This window comes from Agelaius phoeniceus, chromosome 30 (genome assembly GCF_051311805.1).
Source record: "Agelaius phoeniceus isolate bAgePho1 chromosome 30, bAgePho1.hap1, whole genome shotgun sequence".
NCBI classification, from domain to species: domain Eukaryota; kingdom Metazoa; phylum Chordata; class Aves; order Passeriformes; family Icteridae; genus Agelaius; species Agelaius phoeniceus.
The window spans coordinates 3422142-3445800 of record NC_135294.1 but is presented as its reverse complement, the minus strand read 5'-3'; the positions used below and the strand labels follow the sequence as shown (position 1 = coordinate 3445800).

At 53.6% G+C, this 23659-nt stretch overlaps 3 protein-coding genes across 8 annotated transcripts in view; 2 read left to right on the top strand and 1 right to left on the bottom strand.

Moving 5' to 3' along the window:
- The window catches only part of XPO7 (exportin 7), a 91233-nt gene extending 85826 nt beyond the window's left edge, over window positions 1-5407 (top strand). Inside the window, 2 exon segments of the mRNA XM_077191644.1 lie at window positions 1161-1288; window positions 3847-5407. Of these exon segments, the coding sequence (XP_077047759.1) occupies window positions 1161-1288; window positions 3847-3940 (222 nt within the window). The 3' untranslated portion in view covers window positions 3941-5407.
- A 3224-nt stretch (window positions 5408-8631) lies between these two features.
- On the bottom strand, window positions 8632-18162 carry PBDC1 (polysaccharide biosynthesis domain containing 1). 4 transcript variants are annotated; one of them, XM_077191719.1, is made up of 7 exons: window positions 18046-18162; window positions 17858-17923; window positions 16109-16168; window positions 13851-13991; window positions 10976-11048; window positions 10756-10867; window positions 8632-10684 (listed from the first exon to the last, which is right to left on the bottom strand). In XM_077191719.1, exons 1-7 carry the CDS (start codon window positions 18070-18072, stop codon window positions 10657-10659), a joined length of 507 nt encoding a protein of 168 aa, XP_077047834.1. In that variant the 5' UTR covers window positions 18073-18162; the 3' UTR covers window positions 8632-10656. The 4 variants fall into 4 exon arrangements, with proteins under 4 accessions (XP_077047834.1, XP_054506693.1, XP_054506695.1 ...); XM_054650718.2 differs by lacking the exon at window positions 10976-11048; XM_054650720.2 differs by lacking the exons at window positions 10976-11048; window positions 16109-16168.
- Window positions 18163-19120: 958 nt separating this feature from the next.
- Window positions 19121-23428, top strand: NPM2 (nucleophosmin/nucleoplasmin 2). Of its 3 annotated transcripts, none has more exons than XM_077191773.1 (10): window positions 19121-19562; window positions 19693-19767; window positions 19867-19952; window positions 20778-20894; window positions 21736-21829; window positions 22573-22688; window positions 22849-22877; window positions 22961-23000; window positions 23185-23262; window positions 23349-23428. In XM_077191773.1, exons 1-9 carry the CDS (start codon window positions 19505-19507, stop codon window positions 23227-23229), a joined length of 660 nt encoding a protein of 219 aa, XP_077047888.1. In that variant the 5' UTR covers window positions 19121-19504; the 3' UTR covers window positions 23230-23262; window positions 23349-23428. The 3 variants fall into 3 exon arrangements, with proteins under 3 accessions (XP_077047888.1, XP_054506647.2, XP_077047890.1); XM_054650672.2 differs by having other exon boundaries at window positions 19201-19562; window positions 19659-19767; XM_077191775.1 differs by having other exon boundaries at window positions 19209-19562; window positions 22964-23000.
- Window positions 23429-23659: the final 231 nt, after the last annotated feature.

Sequence of the window (23659 nt, the reverse complement as noted above, 5' to 3'; positions counted from 1 at the left end):
TCCTTGGGATGATCCCGTGGCCAGGATGGTCCTTGGGATGATCCCATAGCCAGGATGATCCTTGGGATGATCCCATGGCCAGGATGGTCCTTGGGATGATCCCATAGCCAGGATGATCCTTGGGATGATCCCATAGCCAGGATGATCCTTGGGATGATCCCATGGCCAGGATGATCCTTGGGATGATCCCATGGCCAGGATGGTCCTTGGGATGATCCCATGGCCAGGATGGTCCTTGGGATGATCCTGTGGGCAGGATGGTCCTTGGGGTGATCCCGTGGCCAGGAAAGCTCCTTGGGATGATCCCATAGCCAGGATGGTCCTTGGGATGATCCCATAGCCAGGATGATCCTTGGGATGATCCCATAGCCAGGATGGTCCTTGGGATGATCCCATGGCCAGGATGATCCTTGGGATGATCCCATAGCCAGGATGGTCCTTGGGATGATCCCATAGCCAGGAAAGCTCCTTGGGATGATCCCATAGCCAGGATGGTCCTTGGGATGATCCCATAGCCAGGATGGTCCTTGGGATGATCCCATAGCCAGGAAAGCTCCTTGGGATGATCCCATGGCCAGGATGGTCCTTGGGATGATCCTGTGGCCAGGATGGTCCTTGGGATGATCCCATAGCCAGGATGGTCCTTGGGATGATCCCATGGCCAGGATGATCCTTGGGATGATCCCATAGCCAGGATGGTCCTTGGGATGATCCCATAGCCAGGATGATCCTTGGGATGATCCCATGGCCAGGATGGTCCTTGGGATGATCCCATAGCCAGGATGGTCCTTGGGATGATCCCATGGCCAGGAAAGCTCCTTGGGATGATCCCATAGCCAGGATGGTCCTTGGGATGATCCCGTGGCCAGGATGGTCCTTGGGATGATCCCATGGCCAGGAAAGCTCCTTGGGATGATCCCATAGCCAGGATGATCCTTGGGATGATCCCATAGCCAGGATGATCCTTGGGATGATCCCATAGCCAGGATGGTCCTTGGGATGATCCCGTGGCCAGGAAAGCTCCTTGGAGCTGATCAATCCCCTCCACCCCTCATACTTTGGGATGCTCCCTCCTTATCCCCGGCACCCCGAGGGGGCTGTGCCCGATCCCAAATCCCAGATCCCATGGGAATTAACCCCTGGCTGTCCTGGCTCCGCAGTACTTCTCGGACCTGCGGAACAGCATCGTGAACAGCCAGCCCCCGGAGAAGCAGCAGGCCATGCACCTGTGCTTCGAGAACCTCATGGAGGGCATCGAGCGCAACCTGCTCACCAAGAACCGCGACAGGTCGGCAACGGGAACGGGAATGGGAATGGGAATGGGAATGGGAATGGGAACGGGAACGGGAATGAGAACGGAACGGGAATGGGAACGGGAACGGGAATGGGAACGGGAACGGGAATGGGAACGGGAACGGGAACGGGAATGGGAACGGGAACGGGAACGGGAACGGGAACGGGAACGGGAATGGGAACGGGAATGGGAATGGGAACACGAACGGGAATGGGAATGGGAACGGGAACGGGAATGGGAACGGGAATGGGAATGGGAACAGGAACGGGAATGGGAATGGGAACGGGAACGGGAATGGGAACGGGAATGGGAACGGGAACGGGAATGGGAACGGGAATGGGAACGGGAACGGGAATGGGAACAGGAATGGGAACGGGAACAGGAACGGGAATGGGAATGGGAACAGGAATGGGAACGGGAACAGGAACAGGAACGGGAACGGGAATGGGAACGGGAATGGGAACGGGAACAGGAACGGGAACGGGAACGGGAATGGGAACGGGAATGGGAATGGGAACAGGAATGGGAACGGGAATGGGAACAGGAATGGGAACGGGAATGGGAATGGGAATGGGAACAGGAATGGGAATGAGAACGGGAACAGAAATGGGAACGGGAACGGCAATAGCGTTCCATGGGATGGGCCAGAGCAGGGCTTGGGCCTGGAGGGAGCCCGAATACCCACAGGTATTTCCCACCATGCCAGGGGATCCAACCTGGCCTGGGACACTTCCAGGGATGGAGAAACCACAGATTTTCTTCCGGGAATTCCTTCCCAATGTCCCGTTTCAGTTTGAAACTTCCCATGGAAAGATTCTTTCATGGGTTCATGGTTGGAATTGTGGAATGATTTGGGTTGGGAGGGATCCTAAATATCCACAGGTATTTCCCACCACACCTCCCACCATGCAAGGGGGATCCAACTTGGCCTGGGACACTTCCAGGAATCCAGGGACAGCCACAGATTTTCCTCTGGGAATTCTGTCCTCACCCTCACACGGGGGAATTCCTTCCCAGTATTCCCATTTCAGTTTGAAACTCCACATGGGATTCCTTCATGGGTTTGTGGTTGGATCCTAAGTATCCACAGGTATTTCCCACCACACCTTCCATGGGACCAGGGGTGCTCCAGGCTGGCTTTGGACGCTTCCAGGAATGGAGAAACCACAGATTTTCCTCTGGGAATTCCTTCCCAATATCCCCATTCCAGTTTGAAACTTCCCATGGGATTCCTTCATGGGTTCATGGCTGGAATGGTTTGGGTTGGGAGGGACCTTAAATCCCATCCAGTGCCGTGGGCAGGGACACCTCCCATGGGACCAGGGGTGCTCCAGGCTGGCTTTGGGCACTCCAGGGGTGGAGAAACCACAGATTTTCCTCTGGGAATTCCATCCCAGGCAGGAATTCCTTCCCGAGATCCCCGTTCCAGTGGGATAAAATCCCTTCAGGGGAAGTGGGGGATCCCCATCCTCGGTGCGGAGACACCCCCGGGCTCAGCACGGAGTCCTGGGGGAGCTGCTCAGAGATGGACACTTCATGGGATGGGGAATGGTGGAATCATGGAATGGTGGAATTGTGGAATCATGGAATGGTGGAATCATGGAGTGGTGGAGTGGTGGAATGGTGGAATCATGGAATGGTGGAATCATGGAACCATGGAATGCTGGAATCACAGAATGGTGGAATGATGGAATGGTGGAATCATGGAATGATGGAATGGTAGAGTCATGGAGTGATGGAATGTGATGGAATGCTGGAATCGTGGAATGGTGGAATCATGGAGCCATGGAATCATGGAGTGATGGAATGGTGGAATCATGGAACCATGGACTGGTGGAATGATGGAATGGTGGAATCATGGAATGATAGAATGCTGGAGTGATGGAATCATGGAATGATGGAATGGTTGAATCATGGAGTGATGGAATGTGGTGGAATGGTGGAATAGTGGAATGCTGGAGTGATGGAATCATGGAGTGATGGAGCCATGAAATCATGGAATGAGGGAATGCTGGAATCATGGAGCCATGAATGGTAGAATCGTGGAATGGTGAAATGATGGAATGCTGGAATCATGGAATGCTGGAATCATGGAATGATGGAAGGTGATGGAATGCTGGAATCATGGAATGGTGGAATGATGGAATAATGGAATGATAGAATGATGGAATCTTGGAATCATGGAATGCTAGAATGATGGGATGGTGGAATCATGGAACCATGGAATGGTGGAATGTGATGGAACGCTGGAATCGTGGAATCATGGAATGATGGCGTAGTGGAATGATGGAATCATGGAATAATAGAATGCTGGAACCATGAAGTGTGATGGAATGCTGGAATCATGGAATGATGGCGCAGTGGAATGATGGAATCATGGAATAGTAGAATGCTGGAATCATGAAGTGTGATGGGATGCTGGAGTCATGGAATCATGGAATGATGGCGTAGTGGAATGATGGAATCATGGAATAATAGAATGCTGGAACCATGAAGTGTGATGGAATCCTGGAATCCTGTCATGCTGGAACCTGCTCTCCCCTGTCCCCCAGGTTCACCCAGAACCTGTCGGCGTTCCGGAGGGAGGTCAACGACTCCATGAAGAACTCGAGCTACGGCGTCAACAGCAACGACATGATGAGCTGACAGCTGCAGGGCCCGGCCCAGGAACGACCCCAGGGCCTCCCCGCCCGCAGGGAGGAGGGAGCAGCAGGTGGAGCTCACCTGGGCAGGTGTTTTCCCGTGGGAAGGGCAGAATCCAGGTGCAGGAATTCCAAGGTGTCTGTGTCTCTCTTTTTCCTTCCCTGGCCGGAATGTGGAACCGGCGGCGCTCCGCTGCGAAAAGCCTGCCTTGTATAAAAACAAAACAAAAAAAAAACAACAAAAAAACAAAACAAAAAAAAAAAACATGTACATTTTTTCATAACATTTTGGAGCAAGGTTTATATTGAGTTTCAGAAAAACAAGATTAAAAAAAAAAAAAAAACACGACAAAAAAACTGCAAAAAAAATCACAAAAAAAAAAAAACACACAAAAAAAAATCGAAATGATGATAAAAAAAAATGACAAAATGATAAAAAAAAACAAAAAAACAAAGTGTGATTGAAATTTTTACAGAGTCCTGGTGCACCCAGTGCTGGTGTGAGGGTTGTGAATGCGAGTGAGGAAAGCGTGGCCTGAAGCTTTAGTGGGCGAGGGGGTGGCTGTGTGAAAGTGCAGAGATCTATTTAGTGAGACAAGCTGTAGAGAGAGAGAGAAGCAAAAACTCAAACAACACAAAAAAATAATAAAAAAAACCAACAAAAAAAAAAAGATTAAAAATAATAATAATAATTAAAAAAAACCACCGCAAAAAAAAAAAAAAAAAGGCATTGTAAAATTCCAAATGTATATTTTTTCTTATTAAGCCCCCCTCAAAAATCACAATTTCCCGGTCCCGTCTCGCCCTCGTTCTTGGGAACTCGAAGCCATGACGTGACCCCTCCGTTCGTGCTTGCTCGTGGGTGTCCCTCCTGTCCCCTCTGTAGCAGTAGCCCCTCCCAGGGCCCTCTTTTCCCCTTTTTCCATCCCTTTTTTCCCATTTTTCCGGGCTGGAGCGGGGGCTGGCGGCAGCGCGGGGCCTCCCCGGGGGGGGTTCCCAAAGGGGGAGCCCCGAGCACCCCTGGCAGCAGCGAGGCCCCTCCTCCTGCAGAGCCCCCCTGAGGATGCTGGGGATGGGGAGGGACCCCAAAGGCCGGGATCCAGGGGAGGGAGCCCCTTTGCCGTGTACCCCACTATTGTTGCTGCTAGTCGTGTGCACCCTCTTGCTCAGCTCTCCCAAAAACACTCGGGGCCTTTGAGGGCTTCACTTTCTCCTCCCAGACACTCTTATTATAATTTTTTTTTTTTTCTCTTTTTTTTTTTTTAATTTTAGTTTTGTTTTGGTTTTTTTTGTTTTTTTTTTTTTTTGTTGTCGATTTTAATTTTATTTGGTTGGGTTTTTGTTCGTTCCCTTGCCCCCCTGGTGTGTGTTGGGTCCTTTCCCGCGTGAGCAGATGCTGGTTGATGTCGGGGTGTTTGCTGCAAACAGTGTAAGCATTGTGACTGCAAATAAACTCAATGGTTTCTACTGAGCCGCGCACGAGTGGCTGAGACCCCCAGGGACCCCGAGAGTCACCCCAAAGGGACCTCCCATTGACCCCGAGAGTGACCCTGAGGGACCCCACAGTGACCCCACAGTGATCCCGGAGTGACCCCAAAGGGACCCCAGAGGGACCCCTGAGGGACCCCACAGTGATCCCAGAGTGACCCTGAGGGACCTGGAGTGACCCCACAGTGATCCCAGAGGGACCCCCCATTGACCCTGAGAGTGACCCTGAGGGACCCCACAGTGACCCCACAGTGATCCCAGAGTGACCCCAAAGGGACCCCAGAGGGACCCCACATTGACCCCGAGAGTGACCCCAAAGGGACCCCTGAGGGACCCCACAGTGATCCCAGAGTGACCCTGAGGGACCTGGAGTGACCCCACAGGGACCCCTGAGGGACCCCCCATTGACCCTGAGAGTGACCCCTGAGGGACCCGGAGTGACCCCACAGTGACCCCAAAGGGACCCCAGAGGGACCCAGAGTGACCCCAAAGGGACCCCACAGTGACCCCTGAGGGACCCGGAGTGACCCCACAGTGATCCCAGAGTGACCCCTGAGGGACCCTGAGAGGGACCCCTGAGGGACCTGGAGTGACCCCACAGGGACCCCCCCATTGACCCCGAGAGTGACCCCCAAAGGGACCCCACAGCGATCCCAGAGTGACCCCACAGGGACCCCCCCATTGACCCCGAGAGTGACCCTGAGGGACCCCAGTGTAACCCCACAAGGACCCCTGGGGGACCCCAAGAGTGGCCTGAGCCCCCAGGGACCCTGGAGGGACCCCAGAGTGACCCCACAGGGACCCCCTGAGGGACCCCACAGGGACCCCAAGATTGGCCTGAGCCCCCTGAGGGACCCGGAGTGACCCCAAGAGTGACCTCACAGGGACCCCAGAGTGACCCTGAGAGTGGCCTGAGCTCCTGGAGGGACCCGGAGGGACTCCAGAATGACCCCTGAGAGACCCCATGGTGACCCTGAGGGACCCCAAGAGTGGCCTGAGCCCCCAAGGGACCCCACAGAGACCCCTGAGGGACACCAGAGGGACCCCAGAGTGACCCTGAGGGGGAGCCCTGAGGGACCCCACAGTGACCGTGAGTGACCCCAAGAGTGGCTGAGCCTCCTGAGGGACCCTGAGTGACCCCAAGAATGGCTGAGGGACCCTGAGTGACCCCCACAGTGACCCCAAGAGTGGCTGAGCCCCCTGAGGGACCCTGAGTGACCCCCACAGTGACCCCATAGTGATCCCTGAGGGACCTGTGAGGGACCCCAAGAGGGACCCCAGAGTGGCCTGAGCCCCACAGGGACCCCTGAGAGACCCTGGAGTGACCCTGAGGGACCCCACAGTGACCCCAGAGTAACCCCGAGAGGGGCCTGAGCCTGAGGGACCCCACAGTGACCCCGAGGGACCCCACAGGGACCCTGAGGGACCCCTGAGAGTGGCCTGAGCCTGAGGGACCCCACAGTGACCCTGAGGGACCCCACAGGGACCCTGAGGGACCCCTGAGAGTGGCCTGAGCCCGAGGGACCCCTGAGGGACCCAGAGCCCCAAGAATCACCCCAGAGTCACCCCAAAACCCTGAGAGTGTCCCCAAAACGCTCAGAGTCCCCCCAGGGCCCTGAGAGTGGCCCCAGAACCCAGAGATTCACCCCAGAACTCTCAGCTCCTCCTCAGAACCCCAAGATCCCCCCAGTCCTTTCCCTCAGGGTGATTTTCCCAATCAAACCCCAAAATCCCCCAAATCCCACTGAATTCGGGGGGAGACCCTTGGACCCCGAGCCGAACCCCAAAACCCACCTGGACTGACCCCAAATTCTGGAAGTTTGAGCCCATTTTAGGGAAAAACCTGAAAGGGGATGGGGGACCCCAAACTGGGATTGGGATTTTGGGATTTCAAACACAGACCCCAAACTGGGATTGGGATTTTGGGATTTCAAACACAGACCCCAAACAGGGACTGGGATTTTGGGATAACAGAGACCCCAACACCGGGATTGGGATTTTCAAACAGGAACCCCCAAACAGGGATTGGGATTTTGAGATTTTTGAACAGGGACCCCAAACTGGAATTGGGATTTTCTAACAGGGACTCCAAGCAGGAATTGGGATTTTCAAACGGGGACCCCAAACTGGGATTGGGATTTTTAACAGGGATTGGGATTTTCTAACAGGGACCCCAACCAGGGATTGGGATTTTCAAACGGGGACCCCAAACTGGGATTGGGATTTGGGGATTTTCAAATGGGGACCCCAAACAGGGACTGGGATTTTTAAACTGGGATTGGGATTTTGGGATTTTGGTCCCCAACCAGGGATTGGGATTTTCAAGTAGGGACCCCAAACTGGGATTGGGATTTTGGGATTTTCAATTGGGGACCCCAACCAGGGATTGGGATTTTCAAACTGGGACCCCAAACTGGGATTGGGGTTTTCAAACTGGGACCCCAAACTGGGATTGGGATTTTCAAACGGGGACCCCAAACTGGGATTGGGATTTTCAAACTGGGACCCCAAACTGGGATTGGGATTTTCAAACGGGGACCCCAAACTGGGATTGGGATTTTCAGTTGGGGACCCCAGCCAGGGATTGGGATTTTCAAACTGGGACCCCAAACTGGGATTGGGATTTTCAAACAGGGACCCCAAACTGGGATTGGGATTTTGGGATTTTCAAACAGGGACCCCAAACTGGGATTGGGATTTTGGGATTTTCAAACTGGGACCCCAAACTGGGATTGGGATTTTCCAATCTTTATTTGCAGCTGGAGGGGGCAGAGGCAGCTCTGACCTTCCAGAACCTTCCAGAGCCTGGGAATGGCCTCGTTTGTCTTGGTTTGGGGTCATTTGGGGAGAAAAATTCCTAAAGGGGTTTCTTAAAAAAGCAAATTCAAGCAGCCCCTCTGCTGAAGTGGTTTGGGAAAAAGATTTCCTTGGAGAAAAGTGGGAAAAACTGTTCATTTAACAGGTAAAAAAAAATTAAATCCAATTTAATTTTAAAATAAATTAAAATAAAACTAAATTAAATTAAATTTTAAAAATAAAGTAAAATAAAATATAAAATAAAATATAAAATAAAATATAAAATAAAATATAAAATAAAATATAAAATAAAACAAAGCAAAATAAACCAAAATTAAATTAGATTAAATTAACAATATTAAACAATAAAAACTTTTACTGGTTTAAAAGAGATGAGAAACTCAGACAGTCTCTTCTTGTGGGTTGCAGTTTGGTTTATTTCATTTTTTATTAAAAAAATACTGGAAATGTGGTTGTTTTGGGGGGTTTTGGGGTGTTTAGATTTAAATAGGTTTAAAAAAAAAAGGAAAAAAAAATCTACAGCTTGGGGAACTTTTAGGATTTATTAAAATAATTTTAGGATTTATTAAAGTTCTTTTAGGATTTATTAAAGTCCTTTTAGGATTTATAAAAATCATTTCTGGATTTATAAAAGTCATTTTAGGATTTATTGAAGTTCTTTTAGGATTCATTCAAGTTCTTTCAGGATCTGTTAAAGTCCTTTTGGGATTTATTGAAATCATTTTAGGATTTATTGAAATCACTTTAGGATTTATTGAAGTCCTTTCAGGATAACTCAATTCTTTCAGGATTTATTAAAGTTACTTTATCATTTATTCAAATTCTTTTAGGATTTATTAAAGTCCTTTTAGGATTCATTAAAGTCATTTTAGGATTCATTAAAATAATCTTAGGATTTATAAAAGTTCTTTTAGGATTTATAAAAGAAATTTTAGGATTTATAAAAATCATTTTAGTATATATTGAAGTTCTTTTAGGATTTATTTAAGTTTTTTACGATTTATAGAAATCTTTTAGGATTTATTAAAATCATTTTAGGATTTATTAAAGTCATTTCAGGATTTATTGAAGTTCTTTTAGGATTCATTGAAATCCTTTTAGGATTTATAGAAATCCTTTCAGGATTTATTTAAGTTCCTTTAGGACTTATTGAAGTCATTTTAGGATTTATTAAAGTCCTTCTAGGATTCATTAAAGTTCTTTCAGGATTTATTGAATTCTTTCAAGATTTACAAAAGTCCTTTCAGGATTTATTTAAGTAAGTTCTTTTAGGATTGAAGTCCTTTTAGGATTTATTAAAGTTCTTTTAGGATTCTTTTAGTAAAGTCCTTTCAGGATTCATTAAAATCCTTTCAGGATTTACTGAATTCTTTCAGGATTTGTTAAAGTAATTTCAGGATTTACTGAATTCTTTCTGGATTTATCGAAGTCCTTTCAAGATTTATTGAATTCTTTCAGGATTTATTGAAGTTATTTCAGGATTTATTGAAGTTATTTCAGGATTTATTGCCGTTTTTCAGGATTTACTGAATTCTTTCAGGATTTATTGAAGTAATTTCAGGATTTACTGAATTCTTTCAGGATTTACTGAAGTAATTTCTGGATTTACTGAAGTAATTTCAGGATTTACTGAATTCTTTCAGGATTTACTGAAGTTCTTTCAGGATTTATTGAACTCTTTCAGGATTTATAGAAGTTTTCAGGATTTATTGAATTCTTTCAGGATTTATTGAAGTAATTTCAGGATTTACTGAAGTCCTTTCAGGATTTATTGAATCCTTTCAGGATTTACTGAATTCTTTCAGGATTTATTGAAGTTATTTCAGGATTTATTAAATTCTTTCAGGATTTATTGAAGTAATTTCAGGATTTATTGAATTCTTTCAGGATTTATTGAAGTTATTTCAGGATTTACTGAATTCTTTCTGGATTTATAGAAGTTATTTCAGGATTTACTGAATTATTTCTGGATTTACTGAAGTAATTTCAGGATTTACTGAATTCTTTCAGGATACTGAAGTTCTTTCAGGATTTATTGAACTCTTTCAGGATTTATAGAAGTTTTTCAGGATTTATTGAATTCTTTCAGGATTTACTGAAGTCCTTTCAGGATTTATTGAATTCTTTCAGGATTTACTGAATTCTTTCAGGATTTACTGAAGCCCTTTCAGGATTTATTGAACTCTTTCAGGATTTATTGAACTCTTTCAGGATTTATAAAAGTCCTTTCGGGATTTATTGCAGTTTTTCAGGATTCATTACAGTTTCTCAGGATTTATGAAAGTCCTTCCAGGATTCCTTGCAGTTTTTCAGGATTTCTTTCAGGATTCCACCCCGTGGTTCCTCTCCCCCGTCTCTGCCCCCCTGCCCCTGCTGTGCACGTGTTCATTGCAGCCCTCCCTGTTCCGGGCGATCTCAATGGCCAGGAACTGGATCCTGGTGGCTGCACAGGGGGACAGGGGTCAGGGTGGGGGATTTGGGGTCCCCCCAAGCCCCCCAAGACCCCAAACCCACCCAGGATGGAATTTTCCTCCGAGTATTCCCCGCGCGAGTCCAGGCGCAGCAGAGTCCCGAAGTTGAAATCCTCCACCACGCCCTCGAAGCTGAGGCAGAACGGGCGCCACTTCTGGGGGGGTAAAAACACCCTCAGCACCCCAAAATCCCAATAAAATCCCAATAAAACCCCAATAAAATCCCAATAAAACCCCTCAAACCACACTAAAACCCCCCAAACCCCTCCAAGTCTTGGCCCCGTAGCTGAAATCCTCCACCACGCCCTCAAAGCTGAGGCAGAACGGGCGCCACTTCTGCAGGGATAAAAACACCCTCAGAACCCCAAAATCCTACAAAAAAGGGGGGAAATCCCACTAAAAAGGGGAGAAATTGCACTAAAAAGAGGAGAAACTCCAATAAGCCCCCCCCAAACCCTACTAAGATCCCCCAAAGCCCACCCAAGCCTTGGCCTGGCCTAGTTCAAATCCTCCACCACGCCCTCGAAGCTGAGGCAGAATGGGCACCACTTCTTGGGGGGGGGATAAAAACACCCTCAGCACCCCAAAACCCCAATAAAACCTCAATAAAATCCCAATAAAACCCCTCAAACCACACTAAAACCCTCCAAACCCCTCCAAGTCTTGGCCCCGTAGCTGAAATCCTCCACCACGCCCTCAAAGCTGAGGCAGAATGGGCGCCACTTCTGGGGGGGGAAAAACACCCTCAGCACCCCAAAACCCCAATAAAACCTCAATAAAACCCCTCCAAACCACACTAAAACCCCAATAATACCCCCCAAACCACACTAAAACCCCCCAAACCTCATTAAAACCCCCCAAACCCCACCCAAGTCTTGGCCTGGCCTAGTTCAAATCCTCCACCACACCCTCGAAGCTGAGGCAGAATGGGCACCACTTCTGGGGGGGGGGTAAAAACACCCTCAGCACCCCAAAACCCCAATAAAACCTCAATAAAACCCCAATAAAACCCCCCAAAGCACACTGAAACCTTCCAAATTCTATTAAAACCTCCCAAACCCCACCCAAACCTTGGCCGGGCCTAGTTGAAATCCTCCAACATCCCCTCAAAGTGGAGGTGCCACTGCTGGGGGTTAAAAACACCCTCAGCACCCCAAAACCCCAATAAAACCCCCCAAAATCGCAATAAAACCCCTCAAACCACACTAAAACCCCTCCAAACCTCATTAAAACCCCCCAAACCTCACCCAAGCCACTTGGCCTGGCCTAGTTCAAATCCTCCACCATGCCCTCGAAGCTGAGGCAGAACTGGCGCCACTTCTGGGGGGTTAAAAACACCCTCAGCACCCCAAAACCCTAATAAAACCTCAATAAAACCCCAATAAAACCCCCCAAAATCCCAATAAAACCCCTCAAACCACACTAAAACTTTCCAAATTCTATTAAAACCCCCCAAACCCCACCCAAGCCTTGGCCTGGCCTAGTTGAAATCCTTCACCATCCCCTCAAACTGGAGGTGCCACTGCTGGAGGGTTAAAAACACCCTCAGCCCCCCAAAACCCCAATAAAACCTCAATAAAACCCCTCCAAACCCCAGTAAAACCCCCTCACAAAATCCCATCCACGGCCTTGGGAGGAAATCCCACTAAAATCCCTCCAAGCCTTGGCCCTGTAGCTGAAATCCTCCACCACACCCTCGAAGCCGAGGCAGAACGGGCGCCACTTCTGGGGGGGGTAAAAACACCCTCAGCACCCCAATAAAACCTCACTAAAACCCCTCCAAACCCCAATAAAACCCTCTCACAAAACCCCACACACTGCCTTGGGGGGAAATCCCAATAAAACCCCCCCCAAAGTCCACCCAATCCTTGGCCTGGCCTAGTTGAAATCTTCCACCATCCCCTCAAGGCAGAGGCGCCATTTCTGAGGGGTTAAAAACACCCTCAACACCCCAAAACCCCACTAAACCCCCCCCAAACCCCACTAAAACCCCCTCACAAAACCCCACACACTGCCTTGGGGGGAAATCCCACTAAAACCCCCCCAAATCTTGGCCCTGTAGCTGAAATCCCTCACCATCCCCTCAAAGAGGAGGCGCCATTTCTGAGAGGTTAGAAACACCCTCAGCACCCCAAAACCCAACTAAAACTCCCTCAAAATCCCACTAAAACCCCCCCAAACCCCACTAAAACCTCTCAAATCCCACTAAAATCCCCCAAACCCCACCCAAGCCTTGGCCCCATAGTTGAAATCCTTCACCATCCCCTCAAAGTGGAGGCAGAACCACTTCTAGGGGATGGAGCAGTTAAAAACACCCTCAGCACCCCAAAATCCCACTAAAAAAGAGGGGAAATCCTACTAAAAAGGGGGGAAACCTTACTAAAAAGGGGGTAAATCCCACTAAAAAGGGAGGAAATCCCACTAAAACCCCACCCAAGCCCTGGCCCTATAGCTGAAATCCTCCAGCACCCCCTCAAAGCAGAGGCACCACTTTTAGGGGGTTAAGAACACCCTCAGCACCCCAAAATCCTACAAAAAAAGGGGGAAACCCCACTAAAACCCCTCAAAACACTCCTGGTTTTTGGGTTTTCTAGGGTATTTTGGGGGGTTTTTTGGCTTTTTGAGAGTTTCTTTGTGGTTTTGGCTTTTTTCAGGAATTTTTTTCAGTTTTGGGGATTTTTGAGGTATTTTTGGGGGTTTGGGGTTTTCTGAGGTATTTTTTTGGGTTTTCTGAGGTATTTTTGGGGGGTTTGGGAGATTTGAGATTTTTTTGAGGTTTTTTTTGTTTGTTTTGAGGATTTTTTTTATTTTTTGGGGGATTTTGGCTTTTTTGAGGAATTTTTTTCAGTTTTGGAGATTTTTGAGGTATTTTGGGGGGTTTGGCGTTTCCTGAGGTATTTTTGGGGGTTTGGAGGTTTGAGATATTTTTTGAGGTTTTTTTGTTTGTTTTGAGGAATTTTTTTTTATTTTTTGGGGGGATTTTGGGGTTTTTCTGAGGTATTGTTTGGGGTTTTTTGAGGTCTTTTTGGGGTTTGGGGTTTTTTGAGGTCTTTTGGGGTTTTTTTGAGGTATTTTTGGAGGAAACCCCACTAAGAAGGAGGGAAACCCCAGTAAAATCCCCCCCAAACCCCACCACACCTCCTTGGCCGCCTCTGATTTCAGCTCCTCGGGGTCCAGCACGTCCACGCGCAGGTTCCGGAAGGTTCTGCGGAATTCCTCATAGATCCTCTCGTCCACCTGGGTGAGCTTCAGGAACTTGGGCTCCACGGAGGAGATCAGCTGCAGGGGGAGCATCAGCTGGGACAAAACCCCACCCCAAAGTCCCAAAACCCCACCTCAAAACCCCCAAAATGCCAAAACCCCAAAATGCAAAAACCCTGCCCCAAAACCCCCAAAATCCTGCCCCCAAGAACCCAAAATGTCAAAACCACAAAGCCCCAAAACCTCAAAGCCCCAAAATGCCAAAACCCCAAAATGCAAAACCCCTGCCCAAAACCCCCAAAATCCCACCCCAAAAACCCAAAATGTCAAAACCCCAAAGCCCCAAAACCTCAAAGCCCCAAAATGCCAAAACCCCATAATGCCCCAAAACCCCACTCCAAAATGCCAAAATGTCAAAACCCCAAAGCCCCAAAACCCCAAAATGCCCTAAAACGCCATCTCAAGACCCCAAAATGCAAAAACCCCGCCCCAAAACCCCCAAAATCCCACCCCAAAAACCCAAAATATCAAAACCACAAAGCCCCAAAACCTCAAAGCCCCAAAATGCCAAAACCCCAAAATGCCCTAAAACCCCACTCCAAAATGCCTAAATGTCAAAACCCCAAAGCCCCAAAATGCCCTAAAACCCCATCTCAAAACCCCCACAATGCAAAACCCCGGCCCCAAAACCCCCAAGCCCCAAAACCCCAAAGCCCCAAAATGCCCTAAAACCCCATTTTAAAATCCCAAAATGCAAAAACCCCGCCCCAAAACCCCCAAAATCCCACCCCAAAAACCCCACTCCAAAATGCCAAAATGTCCCAACCCCAAAGCCTCAAAACCCCAAAATGCCAAAACCCCAAAATGCCCTAAAACCCCATCCCAAAACCCTAAAATGCAAAAACCCTGCCCCAAAATCCCACCCCAAAAACCCAAACTGTCAAAACACCAAAGCCCCAAAATGCCAAAACCCCAAAATGCCCTAAAACCCCATCGCAAAACCCTAAAATGCAAAAACCCTGCCCCAAAATCCCACCCCAAAAACCCAAAATGCCCCAAAACCCCAAAGCCCCAAAATGCCAAAACCCCTAAAACCCTATCTCAAAACCCTAAAATGCAAAAACCCTGCCCCAAAACCCCCAAAATCCCACCCCAAAAACCCAAACTGTCAAAACACCAAAGCCCCAAAGCCCCAAAACGCCAAAACCTCAAAATGCCAAAATCCCACTCCAAAGCCCCAAAACCCTAAAACCCCACCTCAAAACCCCAAAATGCAAAAACCCCGCCCCAAAACGCCCAAAATCCCACCCCAAAAACCCAAAATATCAAAACCCCAAAGCCCCAAAACCCCAAAGCCCCAAAATGCCAAAACCCCAAATTGCCCTAAAACCCCACTCCAAAATGCCTAAATGTCAAAACCCCAAAGCCTCAAAACCCCAAAACCCCAAAGCCCCAAAATGCCCTAAAACCCCCATCTCAAAATCCCAAAATGCAAAACCCCGGCCCCAAAACCCCCAAGCCCCAAAACCCCAAAGCCCCAAAATGCCCTAAAACCCCATTTTAAAATCCCAAAATGCAAAAACCCCGCCCCAAAACCCCCAAAATCCCACCCCAAAAACCCCACTCCAAAATGCCAAAATGTCAAAACCCCAAAGCCTCAAAACCCCAAAATGCCAAAACCCCAAAATGCCCTAAAACCCCATCCCAAAACCCTAAAATGCAAAAACCCTGCCCCAAAATCCCACCCCAAACACCCAAACTGTCAAAACACCAAAGCCCCAAAATGCCAAAACCCCAAAATGCCCTAAAACCCCGTCGCAAAACCCTAAAATGCAAAAACCCTGCCCCAAAATCCCACCCCAAAAACCCAAACTGTCAAAACCCCAAAGCCCCAAATGCCAAAACCCCAAAATGCCCTAAAACCCCACTCCAAAATGCCAAAATGTCAAAACCCCAAAGCCTCAAAACCCCAAAATGCCAAAACCCCAAAATACCCTAAAACCCCATCCCAAAACCCTAAAATGCAAAAACCCTGCCCCAAAATCCCACCCCAAAAACCCAAACTGTCAAAACACCAAAGCCCCAAGACCCCAAAACGCCAAAACCTCAAAATGCCAAAAGCCCACTCCAAAGCCCCAAAGCCCCAAAACCCCACCCCAAAACCCCAAAGCCCCACCCCAAAACCCCAAACTCACGTTGAAGTAGACCTGGGCGTGCTGATGCGCCTTCATGGCCCAGGCCAGCTCCACGCGGGGCTGGGCAGCACCAGGGACACCTGGGTCACCTCTTGGGGACAAATGTCCCCTGGGGGGGTCCCCTGTCCCATTTTGGGGTCCCCCTCCCCCTTTTTGGGGTGTTCTCCCCGCTGTTGTGAGGTTTTTCCTGCCTTTGGGGTTCCTCTCTTCCCCTTCTGGGTTTTTCTTTTCTTTTTGGGGTTCTCCTTCTCCCAGGGGACAAGGGTGGGACCCCCCCTGCTGGGACTGAGGGCCCCAAAAGTGGGACACCCCCAAACTGGGACCTCTGCCTGGATTGGGGGAACCCCTAAAATTGTGACACCCCAAAACTGGGGACCCCTCCCAAGACTGGGACCCCTCCCCAGATTGGGGGAACCCTCCTAAACTGGGGACCCTCAAAACTGGGACCCTCCTGGATTAGGGGAACCCCTCCCAAAACTGGGACTCCCCAAAACTGGGACCCCCTCCCAAAACTGGGATCCCCTCCCAGGACAGGGACCCCAAAAGTTGGAACCCCCAAATCTGGGGCCCCCCCTACGAGGACAGGGACATTCCTCTGTGGACTGGGACCCCCAAAATGGGACCCCCCAAAACTGGGACCCCCTCCCATGATTGGGACCCTCCTGGATTGAGGGAACCCCCCCAGACTGGGACCCCCCCCCGCCAAGGACTGGGACCCCCCAAAGCTGGGACCCCTCAGCTCTGTGACCCTCCAGGACAGGGAACCCCAAATTTGGAATCCCCAAATCTGAAACGGCCCACGAGGACAGGGACCCCAAAGCCGGGACCCCCCTCCCAGGACAGGGACCCCCCCTCCCAGGACAGGGACCCCCCCCTCCCAGGACAGGGACACCCAGGGCAGGGACCCCCAAATCTGGGACCCCCTCCCAGTAAGGGCCCCCAGTCCTCCCCAGTGCCCCCGTTCCCAGTCCCACGTGTCCCCATTCTCAGTGTCCCCAGTCCCCCCAGTAGCTCGTGTCCCCAGTCCCAGTCCACCGGCCCCACCACTGTCCCCAGTGTCCCCCCAGTGTCCCCCCAGTGTCCTCCCAGTGTGCCCATTCCCAGTCCTGCGAGTCCCCCCAGTCCCCCTCCGTGCCCCTTCAGTGTCCCCAGTCCCCCCAGTGTCCCCCCAGTGCCCCTATTGCCAGCCCCCGCAGTGTCCCAGTGTCCCCCCACTGTCCCCATTCCCAGTCTCCCCAATCCCCCCAGTATCCCCAGTGTCTCCAGTGTCACTCACTTTCCCAGTCCCAGTCCCCTCCAGTGTCTCCAGTCCCCCCAGTGCCCCCAGTCCAGCCAGTGCCCCCAGTGCCCCTATTCCCAGTGTCCCCCCAGTGCCCCCATTCCCAGTCCCACCAGTGTCCCCATTCTCAGTGTCCCCAGTCCCAGTCCCCCGGCCCCATCACTGTCCTCAGTGTCCCCCCAGTGTACCCATTCCCAGTCCTACGAGTCCCCCCAGTCCCCCTCTGTGTCCCTTCAGTGTCCCCAGTCCCCCCAGTGCCCCTATTGCCAGCCCCCGCAGTGTCCCAGTGTCCCCCCACTGTCCCCATTCCCAGTCCCCCCCAGTCCCCCCAGTCCCCATCCCCAGCCCCCCCAGTGTCACTCACTTTCCCAATCCCCCCAGTCCCCCCCAGTGTCCCCACTCCCAGTTCCCCCAGTCCCCCCATTCCCAGTCGCCCCCAGTCCCCCCAGTGTCCCCCCAGTGTCACTCACGTCGTTACCGAAGCTCTCCGCGGGCAGCGACAGCGCCTGAGCGGCCGCCGCGGCCTCGCCGGGACCCTGCGGGGACACGGGAATGCGACACCGCGGGGACACGGGACAAGGGACACGGGGACAGAGCCCCCAGCGCCCCCAGGGCCACCCAGTCCCCCCCAGTTCCCCCCAGTTCCCCCCGGTCTCACCAGCCCCGCCAGCCCCGCCGCCGCCATCGCTGCCGGAAGGGGAGGGGCACCGGGACGGGAGGGGACAGGGGAGGGACAGGGGAGGGGACGGGGGGGACACGAGGGGACAGAGGGGAGAGAGGGGCACACGGGGGCGATGGGAGGGACAGGGGGGACACGGGGGGGGAGAGGGGGACAGAGGGGACACGGGGGGGAGAGAGAGGATACGGTGGGACAGGGGGAGATGGGGGGGACACGAGGGGACAGAGGGGGATGGGGGGACACGGGGGGGGGACAGAGAGTGACAGAGTGGGGAGAGAGGGGCACACGGGGGGGAGAGAGAGGATACAGGGGGAGATGGGGGGACACGAGGGGACAGAGGGGGATGGGGGGACACTGGGGGGGGACAGAGAGGGACAGAGTGGGGAGAGAAGGGGACATGAGGGGTCGGGGGAGGGACAAGGGGGACACAGAGGGGAGGGGGGGGACAGAGGAGACACGAGGGGACACGGGAGGGACACGCAGGACCGAGGGACGGGGGGGATACGGGGGGACACTGGGGGGACAGAAGGGACACGTGGAGCGGGGGAGGGACAAGGGAGGGACAGAGGGACTGGGAGGGACACGGGGGGACAGAGGGGACAACGGGTGGACGCCTGGGGGGCACGGGGGGATCAGGGGGACACGGGAGGGACACGCGGGACCGAGGGACAGGGGGACACGGAGGGACACGGGACAACAGTGGGGACATGGAGGGACACGGGACAACACGAGGGGGACACGGGGAGCGCAGGACACGAGGGGACATGCAGGACGGGGGACATGAGAGTGACACGGGGGGGACATTGAGGGACAGACAGGACATGCGGGGGACACGGGGTGACATGGTGGGGACACGAGGGGGTCACGGAGGGACACGGGGGGACATCGAGAGATATAGGGGGACACGGGGGGACATGTGAGGCAAGGGGACACGGGTGATGTGAGGGGACAAGGGAGAACACGAGGGGACATAGAGGGGACACGGGGGGACATAGAGGGGACACGGGTGCCATCGAGGGACAAAGGGGGACACGGGGGGACTTGGAGGGGACACGTGGGGACACGTGGAGCATCGGGACACGAGGTGACATGGAGGGGACAACACGGGGGGGACACGCGAGGCAAGGGGACACGGGTGATGCGAGGGGACACGGGAGAACATCGGGGGACACGGGGGGACATCGAGGGACACGAGGGGACATGGAGGGGACACAGATGACATCGAGGGACACCCAGGGCACGTGAACGCTCAGGATGGGGCCACCACCAGCGGTGTCACCACACGGTGACCTGTCACACAGCGTGGGGGGGGCTCCCACGCTCATTAACCCCCCACACCTGAGCAGTTAATTAATTAATTTAATTAATTAATTACCAGCGCGGCTGCTCCTAATTGCCCTCGGGGAGGGCGGTGGGCGGCGTCCCTGTGACCCCATAAATGCCGCTTTGGGGTGGCCCTGCTGTTTGTGGGGTCCCGAACCGCGGCGCTGCTTTGGGTGAGTATTTGGGACCGGCGGGGCGCTGAATTTTGGGGATTTTCCCAAAATTTGAATTTCCCCACAGCTCTCTCTGTGTGTGTGTCCCCTCCCCAGGCTGTGCCACCCCCGAGCCGTGTCCCCTCCCCAGGCTGTGCCACCCCCGCCATGTCCTTCACGGACAGCACCGACAGCGGCTCCGACAGACCCGTGTCCGTCCTTTGGGGTGAGTGCCGCCCCCTCCCCACCCCAAACCCCCTCCTCAGAGTGTCCCCCCCTGCCCGGGGGGACCCGGGTGTGGCTCTGTCCCCCGCTGTCCCCGCAGGGTGCGAGCTGAGCAGCGCCAGGAGCTCCTGCACCTTCCGAGTGACCGAGGATTGGAGCTGCGAGCAGCAGCTGGTGCTGCGCACGGTGAGCGACCCCAAAAACACCCCAAAAAAACCCCTAGAACCACCCCCAGAAAAATAACCGCCAAAACCCCTCCAAAAAATACCCCCAAAAAAATCCTGAGACCCCAAAACCCAAAGAAATACACCCCCAAAAGGAACCAAAAAAACCCAAACCCTAAGACCTAAAAAATACCCCCTAAAAAAACCTAAAGCCCCCTCAAAAACCCCTCAAAATCTCAAAAAATACCCCCAAAATACCTCCCTAAGACCTTAAAAAATACCCCCCAAAAAAACCCCTAAGCCCCCCAAAACTCCTCAAAAAATACGAGACCCCAAAAGCCAAACAAATGCCCCTCAAAAAAAACTCTATGACCCAAAAAATACCCCACAAAACAACCCTAACCCTTCCCGAAAAAAAATCTCAATTTCTCAAAAAATACCCCCAAAAAAAATCCAAAACCAAAAAATACTCCCCTGAAAAAACCCCCAATAAATACCTCAAAAAACCCAAACCCCCCAAAAATACCTCAAAAAAACCCAAAAAAAAACCCTAAAAAAAAAAAACCCAGAACCTCCCAAACGGGTGGGTTTGTTCTTCCCACAGCCTGGGATTAATTCTGTGTTTAATTAAGGAATTAATTGGGATGTGGGAGCGGTGGAGGCTGGGCAGGGAGGGGGTGCTGGTGTCCCTCATACCCCAAATTCCAGCTGCTGCTCGGGCTCCTGCAGGGATAAACTCCACGTTCTGCCTGGCCAGGGGCTCCCCTCACCCCCAAACCCCAATTTCGGGGTTCAGGCCTCATTTTGGGGCTGCCCTGAGGGGGTTTTCTCATTTCCCCTTGCCCAGGTGTGCCTGGGGGAGGCGGCCCGGGATGAGTTCCACGTGCTCGAGGTGGTGGCCGAGGACGGCGACAGCTGCGCCCCGGTGCCGCTGGCCACGCTGAAACCCTCGGTGCTGCCCATGGTGAGGCCCGGGGGGCTCGGGGCTGGCCCGGGGGAGCTCCGGGGATTGTCCCGGAGAGGGCTCGGGGCTGGCCCGGGGGAGCTCCGGGGATTGTCCCGGAGAGGGCTCGGGGCTGGCCCGGGGGGGTCCAGGGTCTGTCCCGTGGAGGGATTGGGGGTTTGGGGGCTCCTTGGGGGCACCGCTCCTGTCCCAGGGAGGGCTTGGGGGGCTGGGGGCTGCTCCGGGGGCTCTCCCGGGGAGGGTCCGGGGCTCGGGGAGCTGCCCCTGTCCCGGGGAGGGTCCGGGGCCTGGGGGCTGTCCCAGGGCTGCTCCTGTCCTGGGGAAGGGTTTAGGGGCTGCCCCTGTCCCGGTGAGGGCTTGGGGCTCTGGGGGCTGCCCCTGTCCCGAGGAGGGGCCTGGGGGCTGCCACTGTCCCAGGGAGGGGTCTGGGGGGCCTGGGGGCCGCCCCTGTCCCGGGGAAGGGCCTGGGGGCTGCTCCTGTCCCGGGGAGGCCTCCAGGGCCTGAGGGCTGCCACTGTCCCAGGGAGGGGTCTGGGGGTCCTGGGGGCTGCCCCCTGTCCTCCATCTCCTCTCTCCCCCTGTCCTGTGTGTCCCCTCGTGTCCTGTGCTCCCCGTGCTGTTCTCTGTCCCTCCCGTGTCCCCCTGCCACAGGCGTCCCCTCGTTGTCCCCCCTCCCTTGTCCCGGGGAGGGTTCTGGGGGCTGCTCCTGTCCCGGGGAGGGTTCTGGGGGCTGCTCCTGTCCCGGGGAGGGTTCTGGGGGCTGCTCCTGTCCCGGGGAGGGTTTTGGAGGCTGCTCCTGTCCTGGGGGCTGTCAGGAATTGTTCCCACCCCCATTTTCCAGGCCTCGCTGGCCGGAGTGGAGCTGAGCCCCCCGGTGACCTTCCGCCTTCGAGCTGGCTCCGGGCCCCTCTTTGTCAGCGGCCAGCACGTGTCCAGTGAGTATTGGGGGGTCCCTCACGTGTCCAGTGAGTACTGGGGTGTCCCCCATGGTGTCCAGTGAGTATCGGGGGGTCCCCCACCCCCTGAACCCCCCCATGGTGTCCAATGAGTATCGGGGTACCCCCTGAACCCCCCACACGTGTCCAGGCAATATCGGGGTGTCCCCCTGACTCCCCCCACAACGTATCCAGTGAGTATTGGGGTCCCCTCCATGTGTCCAGTGAGTATTGGGGTGTCCCCCCACATATTCATGAGTATTGTGGCATCCCACCACCTGTCCAGTGACTGTTGGGGTCCCCCCATCACCTGACCCCCCCCCCCCCCCCCCCCCCCCACATGTCTAGTGAGAATTAATTGGGGTCCCCCCACACTCCCTGGCCGCTCCCACGTGTCCAGTGAGTATTGGGGTGTCCCCCACCCTCTGAACCCCACACATGTCCAGTGAGTATTGGGGTCCCCTCTATGTGTTCAGTGAGTATTGGGGTCCCCCCACCCCCTGAACCCCGCACACGTGTCCAGTGAGTATTGGGGTCCCCTCTATGTGTTCAGTGAGTATTGGGGTGTCCCCCACCCCCTGAACCCCCCACACCTGTCCAGTGAGTGTTGGGGTCCCCTCCATGCGTCCAGTGAGTATCAGGGTCCCCCTCACCCCCCCCCCCCCCCCCCGCTGTCCCGTGAGTATTGGGGTCCCCCTGACCCCCCCAGCAGGGTCTGGGGGCTCAGCCAGCCTCTCCTGCAGTCATGGACCTGAGCTCAGACGAGGATGAAGATGAGGAGGAGGAAGAGGAAGCAGCAGAGGAGGCCCCCAAGAAGCCCCCCAAGGGCTCAGGTGCCCAGAAGGGCGGCACGGCCAAGGTCAGCACCTGAGGGGGGGTGAGGGGTTTTGGGGTCCCTGTGGCACGGGGAAGGGGGAGGCGGGGACCCCAAATTCCTCTCTGCTCTGGGGATGAGCCGTGGCCTTCATCCCTGGAAGGAGGAAGACTCCCCATCCTCCGTCTCTTTCTCTCTCCCGTAGAAAAGGAAGCGGGAAAAGGAGGAGGAGCCGTGAGTATGAAACCTTGGGATTGATTTTGGGGGGGGGTCCCTACGGCCGGGACCCCCCACCCCAAGCCCCCCTTGTGTCCCAGCAGGAACAGCCTCGCCCCCGCGCGCCCCCCCCCAGCCAAGGTAGGAGCAGCTCCAAAGGGGGCGTCCCCTGTCCCCCCCTTTTCCCTCAGGGATACGGGGCTGGGGGTTCTGGGGGGGTCGGGCTGTGATGGGCAGCACCGCTGGACCCAAAAATGGGGGGGAAGAGCAGATCTGGGGGTTCCCCTCCTCACCCCCATATTCAGCCCCCTCCCCGTTCTGGCAGGGACGCGGAGCCGGCCGGGGCAGGAAAGGAGCAGCCAAGAAATGACGGGAATTGGGGAATTCTGGGAATTCCATCCAGGTGAGGACTGGGGCGTGTCCCTGGGGCGCCTCCGACCCCACAACGGGGTCACCCCACTAAAAATCCTTTTCCTCCTTCCTCTCCAGGTGCCTGGAAGCAGCAGCAGCTGCTGGTGGTGGTGGTGGTGTCGTTCCCTATTAAATAAAGCACATTTTGCACTCCTGGATCCCCGTGCTGCTGTGGGAGCACCCCCAAGCCTGGATTTGGGGGGCTGGGGCTGCCCCCCACCCTGGGTTTGGGGGCTGTGAGAGGGGGACAAAGGGGAATTAGGGGGACAGGATGGGATCCCACTGACCTGGCTGGCATTTGGGGGCTGTGAGAAGGGGATAAAGGGGAATTAGGGGGCCAGGATGGGATCCCACTGACCTGGCTGGCATTTGGGGGCTGTGAGAAGGGG